The sequence below is a fragment of the Psammomys obesus genome, unplaced genomic scaffold (genome assembly GCF_907164565.1).
Source record: "Psammomys obesus unplaced genomic scaffold, mPsaObe1.curated_primary_1811, whole genome shotgun sequence".
NCBI classification, from domain to species: domain Eukaryota; kingdom Metazoa; phylum Chordata; class Mammalia; order Rodentia; family Muridae; genus Psammomys; species Psammomys obesus.
In genome coordinates this window covers 6,509,977-6,537,568 of record NW_026590405.1, presented here as the reverse complement: position 1 = coordinate 6,537,568, position 27,592 = coordinate 6,509,977, and the positions used below count along the sequence as shown (strand labels likewise).

The 27,592-nt window shown below is 59.3% G+C and overlaps 1 protein-coding gene across 2 annotated transcripts in view; it reads right to left on the bottom strand.

Annotated features, from left to right (window-relative positions):
- Grm4 (glutamate metabotropic receptor 4) overlaps positions 1 to 27,592 on the bottom strand; it is a 79,708-nt gene that overhangs the window by 10,662 nt on the left and 41,454 nt on the right. For both annotated transcript variants that reach the window (XM_055607257.1, XM_055607256.1), the window contains exons 4-8: positions 15,921 to 16,056; positions 13,484 to 13,638; positions 11,664 to 11,804; positions 1,664 to 1,864; positions 1,334 to 1,470 (exon numbers count right to left, since the gene is read on the bottom strand). In XM_055607257.1, the coding sequence (XP_055463232.1) occupies positions 1,334 to 1,470; positions 1,664 to 1,864; positions 11,664 to 11,804; positions 13,484 to 13,638; positions 15,921 to 16,056 (770 nt within the window). The remainder of the gene's footprint in view (positions 1 to 1,333; positions 1,471 to 1,663; positions 1,865 to 11,663; positions 11,805 to 13,483; positions 13,639 to 15,920; positions 16,057 to 27,592) is intronic.

Genomic DNA, 27,592 nt, shown 5'->3' with positions numbered 1-27,592 from the left:
TGTGTGTGTGTGTGTGTATGGTTTCCTGAGTGCCCTCTCCTGTAGAAACGTGCCTGGCTGGCTGAGGCTGTTCCGAGGGCTCCAGAACTGGGCAGAAGGGAATGGGAAGGGCGAGGTGCACAGGAAGCCCAATGGAGAGGTTGTCCTGGGCTCTGGGTATTATGGGATGTGTCATGTTAGCAGCCAATGGGAGCAGTGACTGAACAGCTGTCCTGGGAGAATGATGAGATCGCAGAAGACGGTGGCTGTTCTGGAAAGCCCTGGTCCCCATAAAGATAGTCTAGTCCTAGGCCCCCTGAGAAAACCCTGGACCATGTGTCCCAGGGCCGCTGGTAGGAGGCCACCTTGTCACTTGTTACCTCCTGAGTCTGCCACAGGGACCTCGGTGGCACCTCACCAGGACAGCCGCCTCCACCTGCAGGTGCCCTGCGGCAGGCTGGGCCCTCTCAGTCAGCTCCAGGAAGCCTGCCGCTGCGGCTCCTCAGGCAACCTAAACCTGAGGGAACAGACTGGGAGGCCCAGCCCTCACCACTGACTCGGTCCCTTCCTCACAGACCAGGGCACCCAGGACCGTGCCCCGGGCTGGGCCAAGCTGGAACTTGGTGGGGAGGGAAGAGCAGACCTTCAGAACTACACACACACACCCCTCCCCAGCCTTCAGGCCAAGCGTCTATGAAACAGGGACAGGACAATGTCCGTCTCACAGAGCTACCGGCCGTCAGCAAGACACACAGAACTGCAGCCGTGGAGATGGGTGCGTGTGCACACGAGCCAGGCTGCCGTGTGGACGGGCCTGGCTGCTGCTGTCCCCTGCACACAGCACACCCTGCCTCCTCTGTAGCTGGCGTCCGGGGAACCTTGCTACAGGTTCTGTCCCTCCAAGCTGGGTGACCTCAGGAGAATCCCTGCCAAAGGACAGCGTCCTGAGACATTTGCTCCACGGAGAAGGCTCTGGGGCCTGGCCTGAGGGACGCATGCTGGGCAGGGCTCCTGGGGGCCCTCGCCTGGAAGAGACTGCGGGGTGTCGGCGGTGTCCTGCTTTGCCCACTGGGAGCTGGCCTCTCCCCTTCATCCTTGTAGTGCAGAGACCGAGCCCCAGACAACGCCCTGCTAGGTACCACCCCAAGAGCAGGAAGGAAAGCCACAGCATCTCTGGGTAAGCTGGGACGGCGTGACAAGTCTGGGTCACAGAATCCGTGAAGAACCAAAAGCCTCCCTGGGAGGCCTGAGCAGCCAGCGACGGGCGCTCAGGTAGCTGGGTGTCGGCCAGTGACTTCCAGCCCAGCCAGGCCCCTGCGCTGTGTGCCCATGCTCCCTCCCCGTCCGTGCTTACTCTGAGGTGCAGGTGGTCGGTCCAGGAGCCGATGACCTTGTACTCGGCCGAGCCGTTGCGCACCTGGTACTGATAGATGTCGTACCGGCCGGGTGCGTCTCCGTTCTCATTGAAGGTCACAGGGTTCCCGGCAATGCCTGCACGGGAGGGCTTGGCTGAGCCTCCACCCGGGCCCAGGCTGGCTTACCAACTCCACAAAGAGGCATCTCCAGGAGGGCTCCTGCGCAGAACATCTGAAGGGACGCTAGCCACCATTCCCTCCCCAAGAGCCCTGCGGCTGCTTGGCCTGGGCCTCCCCAGGGTCAAGCAGGGTCTTGCCCCATGCCCCACCTGAGAAGTTGACGTTTCTGATGTACTTGAGCAGCTGGGTGCCATCCACGGGGTCCATGCGAGGACAGAGGCCCACCCGGCCAGGACACAGGTCACGGTGCATGGCATGCAGCGCATGGCCCATGGCATACACGGCATCAATCACGAACTGGACCTTCCCCTCCTGCTCATAGGCCGAGTCCTGCCCGATGCGCTCCCGGTCTGTGGGGGAACACCACGCCGGGCACCCATGAGGCCCTCGGAGCCCAGCAGGGCAGGGGGAGCCAGGGCCTACCCCTGCCTCAGTGCAGCCAGCGCTCCCGATTTGACGGCCTGTGGCTGCTGCCTGAGGTGTATCCAAAGAGGGTGACCCAACGGGGCTCGGAAGGTGACCCCGGACCCGCAGCCCTACGCTAATGAGGCCCTCGACTGCCACCTTCAGCGCCAGTGACCCGCTAATACCCGCTAGCCCTGTCAGCTGACCTGAGGTCACCAGGGAAATAGCTGGCCCCCACAGGCTTGGGAACAGCCAGGAGACGAACTTGTGTGTCTCCCGAGGGTCGTGGTGTCCTGAAGGCAGCTCACCACGGGCTGCCACGCCAGAACACGACACCCTCTTCCTAAGACACAGGCAGAAGGAAGCCTGAAGAAGCTACACCTGGGCTCCGATGCCCTCAGTGGCTTCTGGTCACTGGACACCAGGCATTGCCATCGTCCCTGCCGAAGCCTCCCCACTTCAGCCGCCCCAGGAGCCGGGGTGAGGGAACCTGCCCAGCAGCCTTCTCACTCCCGGAGTGCCGCCAGCCCCCCCCCCGCACACCTCCCCGTGGCAGGGCACGACCCTCCCGGAGAAACAGCTGCTGCCTCCAGCAGGCCAGCTGTGGCTGTGTCCACCAGCTGGATCCCTTCACAGGAGGGAGGGGTGCCGGTGTCACCGGACCCTCACACTCGTTTCAAGCCTCGCCTCCCAGCCACTCCAATGCAACTCTTCCCTAATTACATGTGGCCTTGGGTTCCGGGGAGGTTTAGAGTGGACAAGCTGGGGGACATGAAAGGAAGGGGGCTCCGTCTTCGTGGCCACGGAGGAACTGAGGGCAGAGCTTCCGCTGCGGTCCCCCCACTCCTGCCTGTAACCCCTCATCCCTACTCTGTAAGTAGCCTGGTCCACCACACATCTCCTGCTCAGCTGCCCTGTGCTAGCTCCTGAGCGCCCAGAGGTCTGGGTGTCCCTAACCGTCAGGGGCCTATGGCGTCTACCCTTTTCCAGCAGGGAGACTGGGGGACGATGAGGCGTGGGTGGGTGACCACAGTGTCATCTATGAGTGGTCTGAACGGGGCTTTGGAAGTGGCGACCGCTGGACTGCCACATCCAAGAAGTCTCCTGGTCTGGGTCCACCCTGACACTGATTTTAAAAACTGTCTTCCAGTATCTGCTGAGCTCCCGTGAGCCAGGGGCTGGGCTGAGAGCCCTGACCGAGTCCAGCATTGCGGAGCAGCTCCCTGAATCCCTTACTGCTTCTGTTTCCATGTATTCATGTGTATGAGCGTGCTGTCTGCGTGTATGCACTGCACCACTGTGTGCCAGCGGAGGTGAGGAGAGAGAATCAGGTCCCCTGGATGGCGCCGCCTCGTGGGTGCTGGGAACCGACCGGGTCCTCTGGAAGAGCAGCGAGTGCTGTTAACCACCAGCTCTCCAGCCCCCTTAATCCTTTTTAAAATTACATTTACTGACTACGTGTGTGAGCTCACAGACTGCAGTCCACGTGTGGGTGTCAGGGAGCAACCTGGAGGGGTTAGATCCCAGTTTCCACCGTGCCGGTCTCAGGACCTAACTCAGGACGCCAGCGAGCCCTGACCTCGCTGACATGAGTGATTAGTCCCTTGGCCGTGATGGAGAGACTAAGGCAGAGAAATGCTGGGCAACAACCAGGATCCCAGCAGGAGGTGGCTGCAGGCGTTCTAACCCCGGGCCTGAGCATGGGAAGGAAGCTGGTAAGAGGGTCCAGAGATGCAGCGGTGTTGGGACAGGGGCCCCCGGCTACTCTGTACCAGTACCCTACACACTGCCTTGACACAAAGCAGAAAAAGGCCACGATGGCTGTCTCAGCCACGCTCCCAGATCCCTGCCCAAGGACACAAGCCATGCCGTGAAGCACAGCCCTAGGGTGACAGGGGAATGCGCAGAGGCCAGGTGGGTGGGCTGGCACCCACCCGCCCCACCCCTCCCTAGGAACTCTGGAGATCAACATGTCCATCCCCCTGCCCAGGGCACTGCAGAAGCAGACCCAAGGTCGGGAGGACTCAACACACATCTCTGGAGTGTGGCCCACTCTCCAGTCCCCTCACACCAGGAAAGACACTCCTGGTCTCCTGGAACCAGAAGGCAGGGCTGATGGGCTATAGCGCCGTGGTGACAGGTCACTTAGCCCTGATGGCCAGGGCTATCCTTGGCTCATCCAGAATAGGTAGTTTTCGGTTGCAAGTGGACACTGGAGATGCCAGTGGCGGTGTCCTGGGACGGGGAGGGGCAGGGAGCAGCTGGTTACCTGGCAACCCTCTCTTCACAAGAGGCGTGCTCCTGCCACAAAGTAGGGCTGCTGGGTGGCAGGCCAAGTACCCAGCCTCCAGAGCTGGTCGGCACCCCTCTTCCAGCACACCTGGCCTGTGCTGCCTCCGAGCTCCACTGTCTAATCTCCTAACAGCTCTGTCAGTTCTAGGCCAAGACACAAACAGCTGGAGCAGCATAATGCGGCTTCCTCCGGTGTGCCCAGCCTGTCTTCTTGGCAGAGCCTGTGGGCTGCTGAGAGCCAAGAAGGAGAGAGGAGGCAGCCAAGGGGCTGGGCCTCTCCTGGCTATCCCAGCCGGGACCCCCTCCTGGCACCAGCCCCAAGCCCTGAGCCCCATACCCTCACAGTTGCCATGGCACGCCCGACAAGGAGTGAATTGCCAGCCAAGGCTACAGAATGGAGCGAGAGGCAGCACCAGCAGAAAAGGTGTCTCAGAGACTGCCCCTGGCCCCCCTGGCCCCCAGGGCCCCCTGTGCTCCCACTGGAGTCATAAGCCACTGGGGAAAGGAATGCTAAGGACACAGACACCCCTCGGGAGCTGCCTCTCAGGAAAGCCTGTCTCTACTGCCTGTGGAAGGGATCTAGGTGCAGATGCCCAGCACCCTCGGCTCTCCGACCAGCCAATCACAGGGCTGGCCCCTGACTCCTCACCATGCTGGCCCAGCTCCAGATGTCACACAGGAAGACGGCCTACCAGAGGCGAGCCAGGCTGTGAGCGAGCCTTCCACATTTTCTTTTTCTCTCCCATCTTTCTCTCTTCCCCTTCCCTTCCTTTTCCAGCCTCGGACTCCAGACCTGTACCCCACAGAAGGCCATGATGACTGTGCAAAGTGCCTTTCGATGGAGACGGGGATCTGAATCCTATCCTCTTGCCCCAGGGGTCCCCAGACAGCGTGAGGGTCACCCTGTCTGCAGGTCTAAGCAGGGAGGTGGCAGGGGAAGCGGGGGTCTGTGGGCTCTGTCACAGGTGAGTGAAAGCCCAGGCCCAGCGGAGCCCCACAGCCCTGGGAGGAGGCAAAGCCCACGTGCTCAGGGAGAGCCGCAGGAGGAGATAAATTCCAGACACATGGTGCGGTGACAGCAGCAACAGTTTGAAGATGTCCTAATTGTGTCCTGGGGCACCGAGAGGCAGAGATGCATTTGGCTCAGCCACGGGTGACAGGCAGCTGGGCGCGCAGGGAGGATTTTCTCTCTCAGGGCCCTGAGCGGTAGTTACTGCGGCGTCCACGGCCTTTGTCGCCAGGTTGTAAATTGTAATCGGAATGAGTTTTCAAGGTTGAAATAATCACGGTCCACAGCTCCCCTCCCCTCCTCCACACACCTGACCCCGCCGCCGGCCTAGGGCCACTCCTGTGGACGCCTTCAGGACCGAGCTAGCTCGCTCGCCAGCCCCAGACATGCAGAGATTCACGTGTGTGCGCGTGTGTGCATGCCTGCACGCGTGCATGGGTGTATGCCTCTGTCTCCCAAGTGCTGAAGTTATAGGCGTACTCCACCATGCCAGTCAGGGGCGGGCCTTTTAGTAGAGAAGGATGCCAAGAGAGTGCGAGGAAGAGCCAGAGCGGGCAAGGGTGGGGGAGGGGAACAGAGGGGGTGGCAGCAGAAACCTAAGTGTGGGGCTCTGTGTCCCTGGGGGCCTCCAGGGTAGTGCTGAAGCCAGTGAGTTCAGCATGTGTTGGACCCCAAGCTACACCACTGTGAGGGTACTTCGCTTCCTGGCGGCGCCGAGCTCTCTCCCGCCCCCACCCTTCTCTCCTCTGCTGGCTCCTGATGTTCATGGTGGCTTCTTGTCCTCTCTCCCTGGCCTGAGGCCCTTCAGCAGCTCAGCAACCAGTCACGGCCCTGCCCCTGCCCCAGACCCTGTCACCTCCTCCCTGGGTCCGGTCCTCTCTGCCATCTATCCAGCAGCCCAGCAGCTTCTTCCCCTGGAAAGGCTTTGCATATTAGCATGTGGCCCAGCCCACCCTCTCTAGCTCTCCAGCCTTACCACCCCACCCCTTGCTCTGCTTCAGCCATGCTAGAGGCTCTTGTGGCCGCCAGGCACTGGTCAGGCTTGAACCCACCTCAGGACCTTTGCACACAGTGCCCTCTCCCCTCTCCCCACGCAGCACTCTCTCGCTCTCCTCAGGGTGTTTGCTTGAGCCTCACTGGTGTCAGTGGGACCTTCTCACTTCAGTGTGCAAGCTGTCTAGGCTCCTAGAACTCCTGACTTCCCTCCAACACCCTCGCAGGACCGGCTCTCCCCTCTCTGCACCTGTCAGGCGACGCCACTACCCTGGAGAGACTATCAGAGAACTCCAAGGCAGGTCTGCTACTAGTGGGACCAGCACTGGCCACGTGCGTGCTCACATTGACATTCATACATGCACACACACGCACATACACGCCTGGCTTGTTTAAATGGGTTCTAGACCAAACTCGGCTCCTCATGCTTGCAAGGCAAGCGCTTTGCCGACTAAGCCATTTCCCAGCCTCTTATTTAGCTGGTGATTTCCTGGCTGAGCAACCAAGAGAAGGGCAGGGACCCAGCACCTCTGGGTAGCAAATAGCTGGAGGTTTGAACAACTGGGAGTTCCGAATAGTTGCAGGGCTAGCACACAGTAGGTGCTCCCAAAATACTATCTTTCCTTCCTCTTCCCAGAATTAGAAGGTTTCCATGGTTCCTCTGAGGAGGAGATGGTAGAAAGATCCTACAAAAAGGCTGAGGAAGCCTGGGCCAGGACATCTCTAAATCCCTGGGTTCAAATCCCAGATCTGTCAGTTACTAGCTGTGTGACCTTACGTGAGTCCTTAACCTCACTCAGCCTCTGTTTGCTCATCTGTAAAATGGGTCTAAAGATGCCATGCACACTGCTAGGATAGACCTTGCTGATGCAGGGGGATGAACGCAGTTTAAAGTAGCTGGGGCTGCTGTGGCTGCAGCTAGCACAATGGGTAACTAGCCCTCCCTACCCAGCCCCAGCCATCCCACCCTGCCGTCCCTCTCCGGACTTCCAGCCCCTGGGAGCAGCCAACAGTAAATTTTTCCTATCTCCTCATAAACCGAGCCTTCCTCCGCGCAGCCATCACCTGGCTGGCGGCGCTGTCAAAAAGACGGATGCGACATCTGCTTTGTTTATGACTTTAATTCCCAAGCCTGCTCAGCGCGCTCCTGGGGAGGGGCCGGGAACAGAAGAGGCAGGTGGTAGGCATTGCCCTCCTGGGCCTGGCAGCCACAGAGCTGCCCCTCTCCCTGACCCTTCCCACTCAGTGCGGGCAACCGTGGGCCAGCAGCAAATCAGCTCCCATCGTCCCAGGCAGGCTGTGAGGGAGGGCCATGCCCATCCCAGGGCTCTGGAGGCTGAGCAGGGTGGCAGGATGCCAGTTACAAATGAGGACCTGCTCAAGGTCACGCTGGCAAATGGCGGCAGCATGATGCACACCAGGTGTACAAGCTCCCATTGCTGTGCCAGGAAAACACTGCTCCACGTGGGAGCCCTCCGCACCTGATCCCCACGAAGGCCTGGCCCTGTCATTATGTACCAGGCCTCTGCGCACAGCCTTGGGTGATGCTGAGACCTCTGAGCCCCGCCAATCAGCCCCCCCAGGGACTGAGGATTGCTTCTTCCTGTCTTCCAAGTACCTAAGGCTGAGCTCCACTGTCCCCAGCTCGGCCTCCCTCCTCATCCCAAAGCTGCCCTAGGCCCTGCCGCTCTAGGCCTTCCCACCCTCCTACCCCATCACCTCTGTCGGCGGGGATGGGGAGGGCATAGACTGGACACAGCAAGAGTGGTCAAGAGCGGCCATTGCTCCCCGTGAGATCAGGGGCAGGACTATGGAACCAAGACTACCATGGAATCCCACTGCAGGGGGCCGGGCAGTGACACCAGGGAAGATAGCTGGAAGCCAGGCTCCAGTGCAGGGGGAGCTGGGGACCAGGCTGGAGGAAGATGAAAGAGGCCCTGGGGTTAGAGGGATTGAAAAGAAGAGGGAGACGTGGGACAGGACAGGGGGCCTGCTGCAGCTCCGAGGCCACGATGCTTAGAGGGGCTGCATCCTGCCAGCTCTAGCACTGTGATGCCTGAGTGTGGACTCAGTTTTCTCCTCTGCAAAATGGGTGCCAGCCCTGAGACAGTCTAAGCCACTCGCCCTCAGGGGTGGCAGAGTCCTTTCTGCATCTTCTGAAGCAGACAATTCAGTACCAAGAGACTCGGACTATTCAAGGCTCAGACAAAAATCCACACACGCCAGCTACCAGCATGACACCCTCACACCTTTTCAGGTGTGTTTGCTCATGCTGTATCTTTGCCTGGAAACGGACAGGGTCTTCCATGAGGTGCTGTCCTCTATGCCAGCCTGTCCATCTGCTTGTGTGCCTAAGCCAATGACTGCTACCCTCTCCCCGCACCCTTAGCCACAAAGTCCCGGGTGCCTGCACAGAACAGCTCCCTTCAGCAACCCCTGGTGTGCTGGCGAACGTGGTTCTGAAAGCAGAGAGGCTGAAGCAGGAGGATCTCTGCAAACTTGAGGCCAGCCTGGGTCACAGAGGGAGACTTGGTCTCGAAAACAAACAATAAATAGCCAGGCACATACCTCAAATCTTAGCTGAGAGATGAAAGCAGGGGAGTCAGGAGTTCAGTGTCACCTCCACAGCAAGACTCTGAGACCAACCCAAGCTACCTGAGACCCTGTGAGATTAAAGCTCTCGCAGTCGGATGCCAACTTCCCTGATAGTCAGGTTTGAGTATTCCTGAGATTCCCGGTTCCTTCCCCTTGGACTAAGCCTCAGATTCAATACCCCACCCTCCAGCCCCCATTAAAGTCACCAAGGGAGTTTTAAAAGGCCAGCCCACCCACGATGGGGCTCTGGTGGAGGCCCTAAACACTCTAATGCACAGCCGGGCTGGACAGCTTCCTCTTCTCAGCTCAGAAACCTCCTTCATTAGAACCCCCGCCTCCTGCTGCAGGCCCGGGGCCAGCCCACATCAGCCCCATTTCTCAGAGGAGCAAGAAAAGGCCAGGGGGCCTCAGAGCTGGCCCAGGCACCCTGCCTGCCAGCCAGAGTCTGAGCTGAGCCCCGACAGGAGGTGAGTCCAGAAAGCCCGGGGGGCCCACCTGTCCCTCTCACCCCGCTGCCGGCCTCGAACACCCACCCTGGGAACCAGCTCCGGTAAGCCATGATCACGGTGTCCACACAATGTTTATCCCCACGGGAACAGAGGGGGGGCAGGAGCGGGCAGCCTGCCCGTGAGACTCAGCCTCCATCACTAAGCAGGTCTGTACTTCCTTGTATGGGTGTATATGGGTGTGTGTGGGGGGGAGCAGAGGTATACATGCATTGTGCGTGCAGAGGTGAGAAGACAGCCTCCGTGTCTTCCGTTTGCAGAGGGCTCCTCCCTGGCCTGAACTCAGCGAAGTGGGTGGGGCCAGCTGTCCTGCAAGCCTGGGGGAGGGAGCCTCCGGCCTCTGCCTTCCATCTCTCCATCCCCGGGTGACAGATACAAGCCATGACCGGCTTTTCCTTTTGATTTGGGCTTTTCCTTTTGATTTGTGGGTTTATGTGTATGAGTGATCTGCCTGTGTGTGTGTGTGTGTGTGTGTGTGTGTATGTGTGTGTGTGTGTGTACAGCGTGTACGTGCTCATGTGAAATCCGGAGAGGATGTCGGGTACCCTGGAGCTGGAGTTAGATAACTGTGAGCCACTCTGCCGCGGTGCTGGGAACTGAGCTGGGTCCTCAGCTCCTTCTTTACAGCTGAGCCACCTCTCCAGCTGCGGCTTGTCGGGATCAGAACTCAGGTCCCTGCACTTACGAGGGAAGTGCTTTACCCACTGAGCCATCTCGCCAGCCCCACATGCCTGTACTTCTTGCACAGCTATCATGGTTATTGCCTGATACGTGCTGTGCAGCCTTTGACATGTTGCTTGCCCTCTCTGAACCTCCATAGCCGCCTCCTCTTTTTCACTTGAGTTGTTAAGGTTTCTAGAGTTGGAAGCGTGAAAGGAGACCGTGTCAGTCAGGAACCTAACATGTAGAAGCAGGAGAAAGTGTCCTGCAGGACACGTGACCCACACACAGCCCAGCTCAGGCCCAGCACTCTCGAGCGTGCGCACACACACACAGTGCCCTCCACCGGCCAGCACACACATCTGGGTGTCACCCAGACACCCAGAGCTTGGCTGTGACGCCAGAGAAGCCCACTGCCCAGCGGCTGCCAGGTCCCGTGGGCTGCGGCCACCAGAGGGCAGCATATTTCTCACTCACCCAGACCCCTGTCCCCCCCACTTCATCCCAGCTCCCTCCTGGCCCACACTAGGGAACCTCAATCCCCCAAAGATTCCTTGCCATGTCTCCAGCTCTGCTCTGCCCAGGCCACTCGGGAGGACATAGGCAGAATCCTCCCGTTCCCCCTGCACAAGGAGGCAGCACCCAGAGCCCGGTGTTCCCCGGGACTCCCACTGTGCCGACCAGGACGAGTACAGAGAACTCAGGACCTGGGTCCAAATGCATATGAAGGGCCAGACTGCCACCTCAGGGGGGCTGGAACTCAGGCCTCCGCTCAAGTCCTGCCTTAGGCCCCCCAACAAAGACCCCGTCCCGTTGTCAGACCTCGCCCCACGTGCCTCTGGGGCTCAGTTTCCCCATGGCGCATCCCTGTGGCCGGGAAGGGCTGCTGCCCTCCCCCACAGCCCTTCCTACTCCTTTCCAAATGGTTTTTGTTTCTACAGCCATCTCCCTCTGACATAGCCCATGATTTATTTATCTTGTTTATCATCTGTCTCTCCATTAGAATAAAAACTCCATGAGGATTCAGACTCTTTTGTTCTCCATCCTCTACAAGAGCCGGCCCAGGCAGTCTGTGAGCCAGGTAGTGCCTGCTGCCTGACTGAGGAAACCCCTAAGGGTCGAGAGCTGTGCTGTACTGTCAGGAGTGGACACCAGCAGCTCAGGTCAGTCCAGCATGGTGACCCCAGGCAGTCAGAACTGGACAGCTCCTCAGATGAGTCCTGGAAGCCCGTTCTCCCTCTCCAGAGGGAACACAGTGCAGGCCTCCCACTCCAACCTCTCAGGGCCACAGTGGGCTACACCCTCCTCCGGCTAAAGTCCTGTCCCTCGGCCCTACCAGCTCCATTCCCAGGTCAAGTCCGCTGCGCATCCACTAACGTGAGGGGTGGTTCCTAAACATCAGCCCTTAAAAGCCCCTCTAGCTAGACTCTTGGCTCTTCCAGAGTTGGCTAGAGTTCAGGGGCCTAGCACCTGGCGCACTACCCGAGGGCACACCGCCTCACCCACAGCCCCACCGTCTGCAGGCTCTGCTTTCAACAGGCCCCCTCCTCCCAAGTCCCCACCCCCGCAGGCACCACCCCCCGCAGGCACCACCCCGCAGGCCCCACCTCCTTCAGGCTCCACCCCTGTAGGCCCCACCGCGGGGGGGGGGGCAGCCCCCCTCCCCGCGGGCCCCACCCCCGTGCTCACTGGTGCACTTCTTGATGTGGCCCCCCTTCTTGAGCGCATGGCGGCTCAGCTTGCAGTGGAAGTTGTCCTCCCAGAACTCGGCAAACCAGATGTTGCGCCTGTTGTTGTCCAGCGTGCGGCTGGAGAAGTACCGATCAAACCCTGGCAGGAAATGGGGGGATGTCAGGGCCACACACACCCAAACATGGAAATAACTGGGGCCAAGAAGGGGTGTCCTCTGACTTGGGTCCCAGGCAGTTAAAATAGAACAAAACAAAACAACAAAAGCACAACATGGAGTCGTTTCATCATGCCATGTAAAACAAAAAGAGCTGGGTTAGGTCCCAGGTGAGCACATAGAATTTAGGGTCGCAGCCCACATGGCAGAGACACCTCATGGATCAGGCCCGCCCTGGGCACGGAGAAAGGGAAACCTGGCCAGGCAGGGCCACACTTGGAGAAAACTGCCAGCCAGCGGGACCTGCACCTTGCCCTCTGTCTAGAACATCCCTATTGCTGGCAAACACCCCTGCTCCTCTGTGCCCTCTGCAAGCTGCCAGCTCCTTCCCACCCTGCCCCAGGGCTGGCACTGATAGGGCAGGGCCTGCTCCCTGCCCAGAGACCCCCTGAAGCTCACCTGTCCAAGCTGCGGGGGACAGTGGCACAGCAGAGGGAGATGAAGTCTGGCCTATAGTGGGGCTAAGCAACTCTTTGTTGTGGGGACTATTATGGGCTGTTGAATAGCATCCCTGGCCTCCACCCAATAGACTCCACAGGCTCCCACTTACTACAACAACCAATAGTATCTCCAGAAAAGAACCGGTGGCTGGGTATGGTGGCCATACCTTTAATCCCAGCATTAGGGAGACAGAGGCAGGTGGATCTCTGTGAGTTCAAGGACAGCCTGGTCTACATAGTGAGTTCCAGGGTAGCCAGGGCTACACAGAGAAACACTATCTCAACAACAGATGAGACCAATGTTCTTAAAAAACATCTCCAGTGTTCCAGAGAGAAAGAGTCCTCAAGTCTTGGGTTCAAATCCCAGCTCTGCCCATGCTACAGGATGGGCGACTCAATGGCAGAGCGGCTAGGAGGCCGAACGAGGAGCCTGGCAGGGGCTGAAATCAGCTGCACGGGTCAGCCAGCAGCCAGGGTCATTTTGTGCTCATTGTGGCTCAGTGTGGCTGAGGTAGCGGGAATTTTCCACTGCCTGGGCCGGCTGGGCCCCAAGGAGAAGAGAGGACACTGAGTGTGACCTTCAGCAAGTGACAAAAAGTGTGATGGAGGGGCTGACTCCTGAGGTCCTTCCCGGCCTGTCAACTCAACGGTGGTTCTCACGGAGCAGAACCCAGCAACAAGGCGGCCCTGGGAGCCATCTCTCCGTCTGTGAGTCCTGCCAAGTCAGGCCATTACCAGGACACTGACATTGTGCCTCACTCTGCAAGACTCCTACCAAGATGACTGTGGCCTTCGCCCCAGAAGAAGGGGTAAGTGCAAGGCAGAAAGGAAGAGAGGCAGGACAGAGCAGGGGGCCCAGCCACAGCTGCTGGCCCTGTGCTGGCAGCACCTAACCATGCTGCCTGCAGACCCCTCCTCCAAGGCAGGGAAAAAAGGTCCAGGAGAGGAGAGGCCTGGGGTGGACACGTTTCATGACGTGCGCCTCACACACCCCACACCCCAAAGCAGCTGAACCCAAAGCCAGGGAACAATTCCAGGTCTGCAGTCCAGTTCCATCACGCTGGAGGCCCCTGCGTGCAGGAGTTTATGGGCAAACAAAGAAGCAGGACAAGACAGGGAACAGAAGGGTGGGGAGTGGACAGTAAACAGGGTGAGGGGCCTACCTCGCACAGACATCCTCTTGGGGAGAATGGTGACGGCACCCTCGGCCACCTCCTCCAGGCGCAGCACGGGGGCACTCTTGGAGCCCCAGCTGTCGGAGCCCATCCAGAAGAAGTGGCCGGTCTGGTTGGCCCTGCGCGCCGCCTCCAGCACCCTCCTGTGGGGACACAGCAGCCCAGCCCCACCATGTATGGCTACCCAGCTGCCCGGCCTCCGCGCCTACATCAACACTAGGATGCTCCAGCCATGCTCTTTCGTCCAGAACTCATAACCCACACCCCTCATAGGCCACGCCCACCCCCAGGCTGTAGCTGAGCCCCTCATCCCCTACTCACAAGCCTACAGTTGCCTCTGCCAGTACTCCAAGCTTGTAGCTCTCCCCACTGGCCTATGGCTGTCTACGTCTCTACAGTGACCTCTCTTGTCCAGGCCTGTCTTCATGGGCCCACATCTGCCCCCTGCAAAGACCACCATGTCTGCTTAAATCCGTATCTGCCCCACTTGGGTTCCAGATGATGTCTGCCAGGCCCTGTCCTCTCAGAGGCATGCCCTCTGGGCAGCAGGCCACCCCACACCAAAGCTATCTTCATATGGATGCCCACAGGGAACCCGCCCAGCCACCGCCTCCTATGACAGGCAGACGGCAAGCCCTTCCTCAGCTATTCCAGAGAGGGGTGTCTCCAAGGCTTGCCTCTCTTAGGGGGGCCTTGGTCAAAGGGCACAGGCCAAGCCCACCACAGGGCTGGAGAGACCACTGGTCTGGCCCACAACCCCAGCTCCTATAAGGCAGCAAGGGGAAGACCCTGCTCCCTTGGAACTAGGGCTGAGGAGGAGTCGGAAACTCGTAAGCAGAAAACAGAACCCCAAGGACTATTCCTATCCTATACCAGAGTATAGGTCCAGGGTCCCAGGGCGACTGGGCCTAGGCGGGTAGCAGCCTAGGGAAGGGTAGGGACTAAACTTCTAGAGAGAAAATATTATCCCCAAGATCCATAACCCACCTCTATGCCAGCCTGCGGTCACCCTGGGGCCCTGCTCTCGTCTCTCTGCCAACCTCTGGCCCCTTAGCAGGCCACCACCCACCTTGGGCCGCCACTAATGGCAGATGGGGCGGCTCACAAACCGCAGCCTCAATCCTATTACTGCTTCCTGTGTCTGAGAAGCCAGGAGGGGCAGAGATAGCATCCAGCCAGCCACCTGCATTTATTTTTACCTCTGTCCGCTTCGGAAAACACAGTGGATCTCCAGAAATGGCCGCACTCCTGCCAGGCTGCTCGAGAGAGTTCCACCCAGCCCCTCCCTAGGGATGAGGACTCAGACCTCCACCCTCCCTCTCAGTGGCGGGGGGGGGGGTTTAAGCTGGGGTACCCTCAGAAGCAGTGGGCCCAAAGTGGAAGGCACAACTGGCTGTGGGCCTGGCTCTAGGGGAGTGAGAGAGGAGCCAGGGGGCAAAGGGATGGCTCAGTAATTAGACACTGGGTATCTGACGGACCTGTGAGCCCTGGGAGAGTCAGGAGCCTCTGTGCACCCTGGAGGGGGTCCCCGTGAGTCTGGATCTGCTTGGAGCCCCTGCCGGCCTGGGCCCTCTTTTCCTCCATCCCTGCAGTGCCCTTGGGGCTTCTCTGTGAGGCTGCAACTCAGAACTCCAGGGCAGGGTGTGGGAAAGGGTTAAAAGAGGGACATGAGGCCAGCACTGGACTTTGAAGACTACAGGGGCTGTGGAAGCAGGCCCACCACAGGCTCTGCTCAGATGTGGGGTTCTCTCTCCCAGGGAAACCTCGGGAACCTGACACTTGGGTTTCTGGAAGGTGAGTCACTTGAGCAAGAGAAAGGAGGCAAGCTGGGACTGGTCTGTGGGATGGTCCACAGAGGGCCTTTGAGCTCGTGACCTGTGACCCCTGTGCAGGCGGACACACAGAGGGTCTGGCAGGGGCTCCATGGACCTTGTACTCAAGAGCCACAAGAGTCTGGGGTCTAGGATGAAGGCTCTCCCACAGCGAGAGTACGCCCAAGCCCTGTGCCCTGAGCTCACCAGAAACAGAGGCGAGGCTGAGCCGTGGCTGCTGTCACTGAGCAACTACCTCATGCCAGGCCCTGCCTTCAGCACCTTCCTACGTTTGCTCCCCAAATACTACTGGTCAGGAATGGTTTTGCTAAACAGCAAAGAGGCTCAGAGAGGTCAAGACACTGGGCTGAGGCCAGCCCTCCAGGGCGTTAGATCAGAACTGTGCAGCATGGCCTCAAGTCCACGAGCCTTTCCCCTGCATGTGTCCTGCTTGCTGTCCTTGGCTGGCAGAACGGATGTAGGAGGCAGAGTGAGGAGGGGCCCCCACTGTAGTAGCTGGCTCTAGCCTGGAAGCCCCTTGCATGCCCTCATCTCCCTGGAGGGAAGGCCTCCAGCGGACACGCTTGGGACACTGTCTGCCACGGCCGCCCTACCTGATGTCATCCTCATTGGCAAAGATGATGATGGCCCTGGCGTTGGATGTTTCCAGGAGACGTTTGATGATCTTGTCAAACTCCCCAGACTTAGGTTCCCGGGGGATCTTCACCGACTGGGCAATGCACACGCCGCCTGTGGAGAGGCCCGTCCATTGTCCATTAGCCTGGGCATCAAGCCTGAACTTCCCACTTCCCCAGCACACCCCAGGAGGCTGTGGCCAGGCTCCCTCGCTCGGCCCCCAGCGTGCCACGTCATGATCGCAAACACCCTGGGGGTGACGCTTCAGGATTCCGTGCCTCAGTTCCCCTACCTGAGGCAAGCGAGAGCCAGACTGCCTATTCAAAATCTCGGTTTTCCCAGTTACGGCTGGGTAACCTTAAGGCAGTCACTCAACCTTTCTGTGTCTCAAACATCACATTTATAGAATGGAGACAGCAAGGCGACCTAGTTCATGGCTTCTTGTGGAATCTGTGAGTCAGCGTGAAAAGAAAAAAACCGCTGTCTGGTGCGCAGCAAGTACCTGGAGCACTGGCTATTTTTATCAGCATCACCTCAGAAGGTTCTTTGAAGGATTTTATGTCCACAGAGACCCTGCACACCAGAGGTCCTGGGGGAGGGCTGCGTGTGTGCCTGCTGGGTGGGTCGGGGAGCACAGTGTCCCACAATGCACAGTGCACCCAAGCCTTGCGGCCATGGAGACAGCAGGGAGCACGTTGAAGCCAGACAGGGCCTAGTGGCTCCTGTGACCGGCCTCTCGGGTGAGCACGGGCAGAAGCCGTGCCAGTCACACACTCATAGCCCGCCTGTGCTCCCTGCTGTGGAGAGCAACCAGGACCACCAGGGAGCACCATTGCACAGGGCACAGCCCCAGGAGGGAGGCCCTCGGTGGGACCTCCACCCCTCTATAGGTCCTGCTCAGAACAGCACCCCCCTCGGCCCAGCCCTCTCTTCAGTCATAGCCAGTTCCATTCCTGCTCCCGGGTGTCCCTCGCCTTCCACCCGGCGTTTCCTCCCAGATGCAACGTCTGGTGCTCACGGCATGTGGCGGACAGGAATCCCGCTGGAGGCCCCGAGGTGGCAGCTCCTGGAGGCCACCTCAGGAGAGGGTGCAGAGCAGAGTGTGAGTCGGCAGGAGGCGGCTGGCCAGATGGCAAAACATCCGCAAGGGACTGACGGCGGGGTTTCAGCCAAGGCACAAGTGGTACACACGTGTACACACACACACACATACACACACACACACACACACACACACACACACACACACACACACATGGGGAAAGGGAGAACTTTGGGTCACTCCTAGATACATAGCAAGGCCCAAACATGAGGCAGAGCAGGGCCTAGAAGAACTCAGGACAAGGGAAGCAGGCTCAGGGCCCCTGGTCAGGGCCCTTCCAGGCGCAGGCCACACCACAGACAGCCGGGGACTGGAGTGCTGCCCTCACTGGCTGGGGGCATTTTAGCAATGGCGGTCCTCAGCTCCTGCCAACCCGCCATATGGTCTCTCTCCAGTTAGAAAATGGGCCAATGGCGACATGTCTCCGTTCCCATCTGGGAAGGCAGATGGACAGGAGGAAGAGGCTGGCCCAGGCAGTGGGGGTGGGCCACCTGGCTCAAGCAGGGAGTGGAAGCGAGAGTTTATCTTATCGCTCTCCAGCAGGGAGAAAGCGTGAGGTTAGGTCACACTCCTGGGCCGGCGCACGCTCCTGTCCTGTGCCGAACGCTTCACTTTGCTGGAGAGGTCTAGGCAGCGTGGCGCAGCGAGGGGGTGTCGGTCACAGGAACTCAGTGCTGCGAGCGGCCTCGGAGAGGTGATATTCATGGAGTGACCCACATGAGCCGACTGTGACCTAACAAAGGCCACTGCGGTGACTCCTCTGAGGACTCACCACAGAAGGGGAAACTGAGGCCCGCAGCGGTGGAGTGGCTCCCCGGCCTATGGAGATGGCTAGGTGAGCTTTAAACCCAGACCAGCGGGCTGCGGGGCCACCTGGTAGGCCATCCGGTGTGTAGCGGGGAGCCGGCTGTGGAGATGGGGTGTCCGAGCACAGGGCCGTGGGCATGCCTCGGCATGGACTTGAGTGAGCGCTCACTGTGCCACTGAATCACAAGACAGCACGTGCCCACGGTCAACATGGCTGCCGGGGGAGTGGGGACAGACAGCTGCCTCCCAGGGTCTCCCTTTGGGGCCATGGCTCCTGGGAGTGCTGTGGTTCCCTGTCACAGCTAGAGAGAACCGGAGTGGCCCCAAGGCCCAGCACTGATTGCGTACCCACCTTGCGCTGGGCACTGGCCAGGCGTGGCCTCCACGAGTCCACATCCCCAACCCCAGGGCGAATAGTAATAATATCCTCACCTGGCAGACGGGGAAACTGAGGCTCAGAGCTGCCAAACAGCCTAGCAGAGGTCACGGGAAGTGAGGCTACAGTCCTACTCAGTGCCCAGGGCCTCCATCAGACCAAGGTCCTCTCCTGAAGGCCTCCTTGCACGGAAAGCCCTCCCCTCCACAGCTGCCCCAAAGTGGGCGGAGGGCAGACACGTGTGTGCACAGTCAAGAGTACGCACACCAGACTCTGTGCACAATCGCACAGCCTTCCTTTGAACGTAAACACACCTGGCCACAGACCACACTGCTATGGGGTTCCTGTGTCCGGCCCTGCCCCCATCACTGGTACACTCTCATGCTCCCTTCCACACCCGCAGGCTCTCAGTGGACTTGTCCACACTGAGGAATAGAGCAATAGAAGCTGGCAGACAGACAAGAGACAAGCAATCTCCAGGCTCTGGGCAGACACAGGACTGCAGGAATCTGAGTGTCCCCCCCCACCTCCAGGCCCTCCTGGGTCCCCTCTAGTGATCCCTCAGGTCATTCCACAGACCCTATCCAACCTCCTACCAGGAACCCAGCTGCCATGTGCCAGCCGCAGGCCTGTGTCCTAGACGAGCCAGGGCCTGTGTGCTGGCCAGAGGACACCACAGCCTCTCACCAGAGAGACCACTGATGACATGCACCCGCTGAGCCCTGAGACCCCAGCAGAACAGAGGGACCGAGGCCAGAGAGAGACTGTGCCTTACCTGTGGACACACAAAAGCAGGAGGAAGCCTCCTTCATGTGCTGTGCCGGCCACTACCTGCTGTCCTCTGACCGCCTGGAGCTGGGGTCCCACCTCCCACACCTGCCCAGGCTCTTCCCCACCTGCCCAGGCTCCTCCCTATTTCTCAGGTCCTCCTCAGCCTCACAGGGGCCGCCTCAATTTCTCACAGTCCACCTAGCGGCCTGTGGGCTCCTCCTCTCCTTATCTTTTTCCTTTTCTGAAAAATGGTTTCAAATGTAAAACCAGAGGAAAAAAATAATGAAAAGACAAACCCTAGGAAGTCAAGTGGAAAAACCTATATTGCTGCAGAATATGGCAGACTGCAGAGGGGAGAGCACAGGAGGGGGTCCCCTCAACCCCACCCCCCACCCCACCCCCAGGCCACGCTAGGCTCCCTGCAGGAAGGGAGGTCACATATACCACACCACACCAGCTTCTCTTCCCTCCTCCTTTCCTAAGCCAGGCATCAGCAACCCCAGCCTCAAACCTGCTCCCAGGAAGAGAGATGGAAAAGAGCCCCACAGAGGGTGGGTAGCTGACAGGGGTCTGCCGTGGAGCGGGGCCACGCCCTGGGGACTGAACTCTGACAGTGGAGTTTGATTAGCACAGCTGGGGTAGAGAGAGCCAGGCTTGGCTCCTCTGAACCTGGCCCTCCACAGAGCTCCAGGCCTGGCCGGGCCTCAGCTCACTCAGGCCTGGCTCCCAGCATCACTCAGCCTGTTCCTGCCCAACTTCCTCTCCACTCAGAGTCCAGCCTGCCCTTACCCTACTTAGCGAGAACACACTCCCTGTACTCAGTAGCTGCTTGTGGCAGGACAGGAAGGTGGCATTGCCGCTTGGGCAGAGGGTGAGACGGAACTCATCCCTCAGCTGCGTCCGCTCTGGGGTCCTCAGCTCTGGAGACCGGGGTCTGGGCTCAGTGAAAGCTATTCTTGAAACACGGCGCTGGGTGGTCCCCGGGCTTCGGCTCGGAAGCACGGGATGGGGGCAGCGGGTGGGGGAGGCGATGGCAACACCAGCACCACCACACGCGCGCGCACTCAACACGCTGCTAATAGTCCTACACTCCAGGACCTCAGAGAGGCAGACCCACAGCGCCTCACCGCACAGGGACCTTTACGTGGCCACACACCCTACACGGCCACACCCTGGCCGGTCCACAGTTGTGCAAGCTCACGCAGGAAGCACACAGCCACACAAGTGCAGGCACCCCAGCCATCACCACTGCCACAGCCTCCGCACACCACACAGCTGTAAGCACTGCCAAGAGATGGGCTCAGCCCACCAGGCCACACGGCGGTGCCCATAAGGACCTCAAATGTATAACACACAACACATACCCAGACCCTGACAACAAACCGTCACGTATGCTCCACAGGTGCACACGTCCCTAGCCAGTCAGACAATCAGCCTGCCAACCCTGGCTATGCCCTCTCCCCGACGGCTTCCCCACTCTCTACTTCCTGCACCCTCCCTCAGGCCTGCGCCTTTCCCCGTGGAGAAGGTCCTCTCACTGAGTGACCACGGTGGACCATCCGTGTCACGTCAGCTGCTGCGCAACTTCACACACTCCCAGGGTCTGCTGGAGCCTGCTCACACTCGGCACAGAGCTCGGCCTTCCCTTGGCCGAGGGCTTTGCACTTGGCAGGGAGCAACGCTGGGCTGCTGCACGGTGCCCCAGGAACTAAAAAGCAAAGCCCTCATCTTCACTGTCCCCTCTCTTGGCCCTGAGCCCTGTCCCTGGGGGGCTGGGGATGCACAGCTAGGCAGAAAGATTTTAGGCACAAGAGAGCAGGGGGACGCTGTGACACAGGAGGCCACAGAGAGTCCTGGTCCCACCTCAGCCACCCACTGTCTCCCACCAACGGCCAACTGGGCCATCAGGAAGGATGTGATACATACCCACCCTGGGCAGGCCAGGTGCCTTGGACACACAGACCCCAGGGCAAGCTCTGCTGTCCCCCTGGCCAGCCGAACCTGCAGCACGGCTCAGGGTTTCATTATTCATGGTGCCGGGCTCTTGCGAGGAAATCCAGAGTGATTGCTGTAATATCTAAACACAGATGCGTTTAGGCAAAACACCTTCGAAGCCAGGCAGCCAGAAAAACAAAGAAGAGGGAAGAGCTGGAGGCGGGTGGCAAGGGGGAGGCCAAGAGGACAGGGGAGAAGCAAAAGCACGGTGGGGACCCTGTCCAGCCTCCACTTGCGTCCTCTCGGTAGCATGACTGTCGATGGAGGAAATCCACCTGTTTCCCAGATTCGCTTCACAGCCGGTGGAGGTCCCCCCACACTCATAGTGACTGAGCGCAGGTACCTGTGGGACAGGAGGGCCCTGAGGATAAATGGACCCTCAGTGTCCTCTCCATCAGCCACACCCAAGTGTGCCTGTCCTCTCTCCTCCTTTCTGTTTCTGCCCCCAGAAACAGGCCGACAACAGGCTGACTGCACAAGGGCTCTTCAGCACCCCACCGCAACCCAGCTTTTTAACCAGGACTGCCTCCTCCAGGCCAGGCAACCACCGCCATCCTGGTCCTGAGGCTAGCAGCAGCTGCCCCCCTCCTGTCTGCCTAGCCATGTGGCCTCTGGGTCTGACTCCCCCGCCCCACCTCGCCCCAGATCTTGGCGGTGGCCCAGTCCTGCCTCTCTGCTGACTGCCCCTTCCTTGTGCTGTGTAACTTGTCCACCTCAGGGAGAGGGCTAAGCCCGGGGGCCAGGGTTCAAGCCTGCTTCTTAGTTGTGTAATGTTGGACAAGATACTGAATCCTCCCTGCGTTTTGCCCATCACAAGTGTGAAGAATGGTAGCACTCACCTATAATCCTAGCAATTTAAAGCCAACCAGGCTCCTGCATGGTAAAACTCCATCAAGAAAAGAAAAAAAGAAAAAAAAAAAAAAAAAAGGATTGAGCAAACAAACATGGGTAAGGGGGTAAGGTAAGGCTATGCACAAATGCAGCAAAACTGCCCATGTCGTCCTGAGGTCAGCTTTCCTCCAGGAGACTTCCTCAAGAGATGTATCTGCCTCCCTTCCGACTCCCCAGGTCCCAGCAGAGCTCAGTTAATACTGGTTCAACAGGTCTTATTCTCCAGCTGCTGTCTAGGAGATGGGCTGGTGCTGGAAATTCCTGAGTGGGGAGACTCAGGGTACCCCTGGTCCACCCCCCACCCCCATAGGAGCATCATTCAGGCAGGAGAGAACAGAGGGGTTAGGGGCTAGCAGCAGCGAGCCTGTGGTTTGGCCAGAGCAGGGAGGGCCGCTGCAGACCAGGGATGAAATATTTAGAAGCCCACATCCCCAGGAAGTGGAAACTGACAAGCAAAATGAAATGTTGAGATGTAATTACGCAGGCAGCCCAAGCATGTCTCGCTGCAGGCAGCTCAGCCCCTGAGTCTATCACACCAGCCCCTGGTAAGGAGGCCCTCTGGGACCCTCCCAGACAGCCCCACCCTCTCTACAAACCGGGCTAGCAAAGGGCGTGACTGCTGAGCAACAGAGCCAGGGCCAGGGCAGACCCTGAGCCCAGTCATTGTCAGCTTCCTGGCAGGAAATGAAGCTGTTGACCCATGCCCCAGAAAGGAAACCGTCAGCTAGCCTTGGTGGGCAGCTGTGAGGGTGATGCCAGCCCAAAGCAGAAGCCAGCCTGACTCAACTTGGGGGAGGGAAAAGATTGGGACAAGGAGACCCGGCCGCCTTGGGCCCTGGTTAATGAAAGCTGATGAACCTGGGCAGAAACTGATCCACCAGAATTGCCCGAGACCCTGCAGCTGTTGGGAGAAGGCTGGGAGTTGCAAACCTAGCCACTGGTCCTGGGAGGGGAGAATCCTGCTAGTTAGAGAGGGAGGGGCTTCAAGCTTCAGTCCTAGAGCAGTGAGGTCCCTCCTAAATGCCCGCCCTGTTGGGAGCCTGAATTGGGTCAGCTACCTCGTATCAGGCCAGCACAAGCTATGGTACTAGGGACTTTCCCGGGGTCTGGTACCAAATATTGGAGATCTAAGCCGTGATCATTGCTCACACCTCTAAGAACACCTGGAGCAGGATGGGACTATCCAGCCTCGAGAAGCTCCTTTCTGATCCAAACCAGAGTGCACAGGAGGACTTCAGTTTGCCCCAGGCTGACAAGCATGAGCCAGGAATGCACATTCGGTGCCCAAGACCTTCACCAGGCTGCCTCGGGAGCTCAGATGGTACCCCAGGCAGACCCAGCCAGCTGATCACTCAAGCCCCAACAACGGTGCACCCTTCTCACAGACTGCATGACCCAGCTGGCTCCTCCCACTCTCCAAGACTCTCAGGTTACTCCCCTCCCCACACGGAGACTCCGAAGTCTCACGTAGGAGGCTGGCAGGACACCCCAGTCCCCACTTACTGATCCCACCCATGAAGAGAATGGCTGGCCAAGAGCCCTGCCACTACAGCTCAGTCACCCCGGAAGGGCAGGGGCTGCAGCACAAGCATGCTCAGATCTCAGGCCCACAGCTGCACTGCAGCTGGACGGTGGCCCAGGAGCCCCTTCCCCTTCCCCAGCCCTTCCCCCACTCTTCCTGTGCTCTCTACTCAGTCACTCTCTGTCTTTGCCTCTTCAGTCTCCTCTCACCCCTTAGCCCTTCACAACCACTCTTCTGAAACCGCTAACATCACCCTACGCTGCCTCACTGGCCCCTCCCAATCAGCTCACATCCTGGGGGTCAGGACCATTTCACAGATGAGGAAACTGATCCTGCCTGGCTGCCTCTGCCTGTGTGGCTCTGACTTAGATCCTTCCTCCTCACCCCCCTTCCCTCTCCTCCATTTCCTCTATTCCCCTTGTCCTTCTAGGTGACAAGTAAGTCATCCCGGCCCTGTCCCCACATCCCTAAGTCTGTGGCACAGGCCAGGGAGAAAGTCCTCTGAAGTGTCAAGGGCCTCTGAGCCTTCTCTAGCCCTCCTGCTCCCCTCCCACTCCTCTTTCCTTTCCCCTGCTTGTCACCTCGCCCTGCTTATTCCTACACCCAAGGCTTCCCTTGGGTCCCAGGGCATCGTTAGCTTCCTTCTGGCTTGTTAAAAATTTGCATAGAATTTGCATAGAATAGCCACGTGATCTTTCTGTCTATAGCAAAAAAGAGCCAGATGGAGCGCCCTGAGTCAAGGAGGGTAGAGACCCAGGAAGGGTAGAACCCCGAGTCTGGGAGGCCAGTGCTCACCCTGTGTGGGTGTGCCCAGAGGAGTCCTGTACCCTCCCAACATCACTGGGCCTCGTGGAGCCTGGTTTGCCTGTTCTGAGCATTTTCCCACCAACCAGTGAAAACTAGAAGCCCCTCTACTTCAGAGAAACCAAGAGCCCAAAAGAACCAGTGGCCCATTCACGCAGGAAGAGCCCGGGCAGGCCTGGCCCACACACTCTGCCAGAGTGCCTGCTCCATCTGGCCCGTTTCTGGTAGGGACATGGCCTTCTGAAGACAGTGAGTCCAGAGCACCCTCTGGGCCAGGCCCAACCCTGGCCTGGTCTCCTAAAGGAAGCTCTTTCCTGCCCAGCCCCCCAGCCTGTGCCCCCCACAGCTCCCTAGCTTGTGCCCACAGCTCCCCAGCCTGTGCCCACAGCCCCACCAGCCCTGCTCACTGCCCAGACCCCCAGCCTGTGCCCATAGCCCCCCAGCCTGTGCGCACAGCTCCCCAGCCTGTGCCCGCAGCCCCACCAGCCCTGCTCACTCTGCCCAGCCCCCCAGCCTGTGCCCACAGCTCCACCAGCCCTGCTACTGCCCAGACTCCCAGCCTGTGCCCACAGCCCCACCACTGATTGCGGGAGACAAGCGCTCCAGCCCTTTCATCTCGGCTTCCTAGCTGCAGCCTGACCTGCCTGGTCACAGCAGTGTCCAGGAATAAATGTGTTTGGGTAAGAAAGAAACTGGTAACAGAGCAGAGGGGAAGGGCCTGCGCCTCACAGATGCTTGGCTGGCCCAGCCTCTGCAGCTGGCGGCAGGCTGCAGCCACCCTGCTGCCCAGAGTTCCCGGGGAGCACCAGCCGGGCCTGCGTGCCGCTCTCCGTGGTGCTGAAGCTTGGCCTGGCTCTACAGCCTCTGCCCACGTGAACTCAGGACCAGTCTGTGAGCTCACCACCAGAACCCTGGTCCAAACCCTCATCTCTTAGAAAAACATACTGGGGTGTGTGTTTGGGTTTGGATGTGTATGTGTGTGTGTATGTGTGTGAGAGTGTATATGCGTAGGAGTGTATGTGTATGTCTGTGTGGTGTGTGTGTGTGTGTGTGTGTGTGTGAGATATGCGGTGCACACAGCCAGAGACACCATCTTCTGTCCCTCCCAGGTGCCCTGCCCTGCCTCACTGAGCCTGTAGTGGGCTGGCCGAGGCTTGTCCAGTGACCTTCATGCCTCACTCCTTCCTCAGTGGGCGTGAGAGGCCCGTGCTGCCACGCTCAGCTCTGCCTGTTTCCCGTTACACACTGCACCCTCTCTCTCGGGCCCCAGCCTACAACCAGACAGTGGGCCCAGTGGCCTTGAACACCTTCCCACCACTGCTCACAGCCTCAGCAGCTCGGGCCACACTGCCTCCAGGCGGCCAGAGGCCCCACATGACAGCCTCTTCTTGCTCATCTCGCTTCCCCATCACGGCTGTCCCCAAACGCCAGCCTGGATCTACTACGGGGCCTTGGCATTTGCTCGCCTCACAAAGTCCGCCCTACCCAAAATGACCCTTGCCTGTGGCAGGCCCCAGCCACACTGTACCCACACATACTGGAGAACCCCTCATGGCAGCGTGTGCCAGCTGCTGCCCAGAGTCACGTTGACAAGATTGGTGACTTTGTCTTGCAGGTGGCCTCTGGCCCCTCATGAACTGACCAAGCCCTGAGACCTGGTCAGAGTCCAGCGGGTGTACTCAGCACCCTGTGACTGGTACCCAGAAGGCATTCCACAGATGAATGGAGTACACCAAGGAAGGGCTGAAGGTAAGAAGAAAAGGGGACACTACTGCCCCCTTGTCATCTGTGTCTCCCTGGAGTAGGTCTGTGACACCCAACCTCTGAGCCCCAAGAGTTCCAAGAGCATAAGGGGACCCCATGGGATACTGTCACCAAGTCTCTCTCCCCATGCCCTTCCCTCCCTACACACACACACGACTTCCACAGGGCCTGTACAGGGGCTAAGGCTAGGCCTGGCACCCAGGGGCTTCCATTACAACTGTCAGTGAGCCCTGTCTGGAAATGACTGTGTGGGGTAGAGCTTGGGGAGTCTCAGAAGTGTAGAACAGGCCGAGTCTGTTCACGCTCAAGTGCTCTGGAGGGGAAGTCTGGGAATGGACAGAACAAGGCAAAATGGCTTAGGTAGCCACACATGAACAGGAGGCAGGCACGGCCCCTCACTGCCCCTCCGAGCAAAGGACTGGAGGATCTGGGAAGGGGCGTGACTAGAGTCTCAGAGGTGTGCACAGGGCAGGGGTGCTGGCACAGTACAGTGCCAGGCCTAGAGCAGGCCGGGGAAGCCTGCAAAGAAACTGTGGCTGCAGGCTTCTCCCCAGGGACAATGGTTCAAGCTTTGCCACGGCTCCAGAACGGGGGCCACAGGAGAAGGCAGCCAGAGCATACGGGCACAGACGGGGCAGCGATGAGATGGGCCTGAGGCTGTGTCAGCTGTTCTTGGACAACCAGAAACCGCTGGGGGGGACCCTCCCAGTTCTGGGGGTGCCTGGGAGATCCCCCAATGTGCTTTTGGGGAAAGATGATGAAATGAAAGACTTTGGGGTTCAAACACCTGTGGAAATGATAGGAGGATGCTGAGGGACCCTGAACTGCAGGGGTGCCTGGGTCTGTGGCCAAGGGTCGTGGGGGACCTGGCCTGAGAAGGGGCGGGACACGCAGAACTCCACCCTGCGCCAGCACCTTCACATCCGTGAAAAAGCTAAGGCTCGGAGAGGGACTGCTTGGTGTGACAGGCTCGGTCACACCAGCACCCCGCAGCCAGGTCTAGAAGTCAGCGTGACTCAGGGGCATTCAACCTCGTGGCACTTTTGGGGGGCAGGGGTATGTGCTCTCTATTCCTGTTAGACTAATAGGGGAGCTGAGATCTCAGGCTCAGGGTAGCCCCTCGTGGATTTCAGCCCAGCCTCCTGCCACAGCGCCTGGGAGCTGGATTTCCCAGGCCAAAGCCCCAACGGGGCTGCAGTGGCCGATGGGGATTCTTTACACCCCAAAACATCTTCAGGCACGTCCCTTGGAATGTGTGCACGGCTTCCTGTGAAGGGCAGGAGGCAGCAGAGGATGCAGAGCATCCTGTCAGAGCAGGATGGCCCAACAAATGACATCTTCCTCTTGCTGCTGTCAAGGTAACTCATCAGAGGCCAACTGAGAGAGACAGGGAAAGTGACAACCTGCGCCATGCACTCTCTCTCTCTCTCTCTCTCTCTCTCTCTCTCTCTCACACACACACACACACACACACCAGGGCCTGACTAGCCCTAGGAACTCACCAACCTGAGCGGTGTCAACACCCTGCCACAGGCCAGAGCATCCGAGAAATCCGAGCGGACAGGCAAAGTCCCCGAGGCAGGCCGTGCAAGCACGGGGGTTCATCTTCGTCACCCAG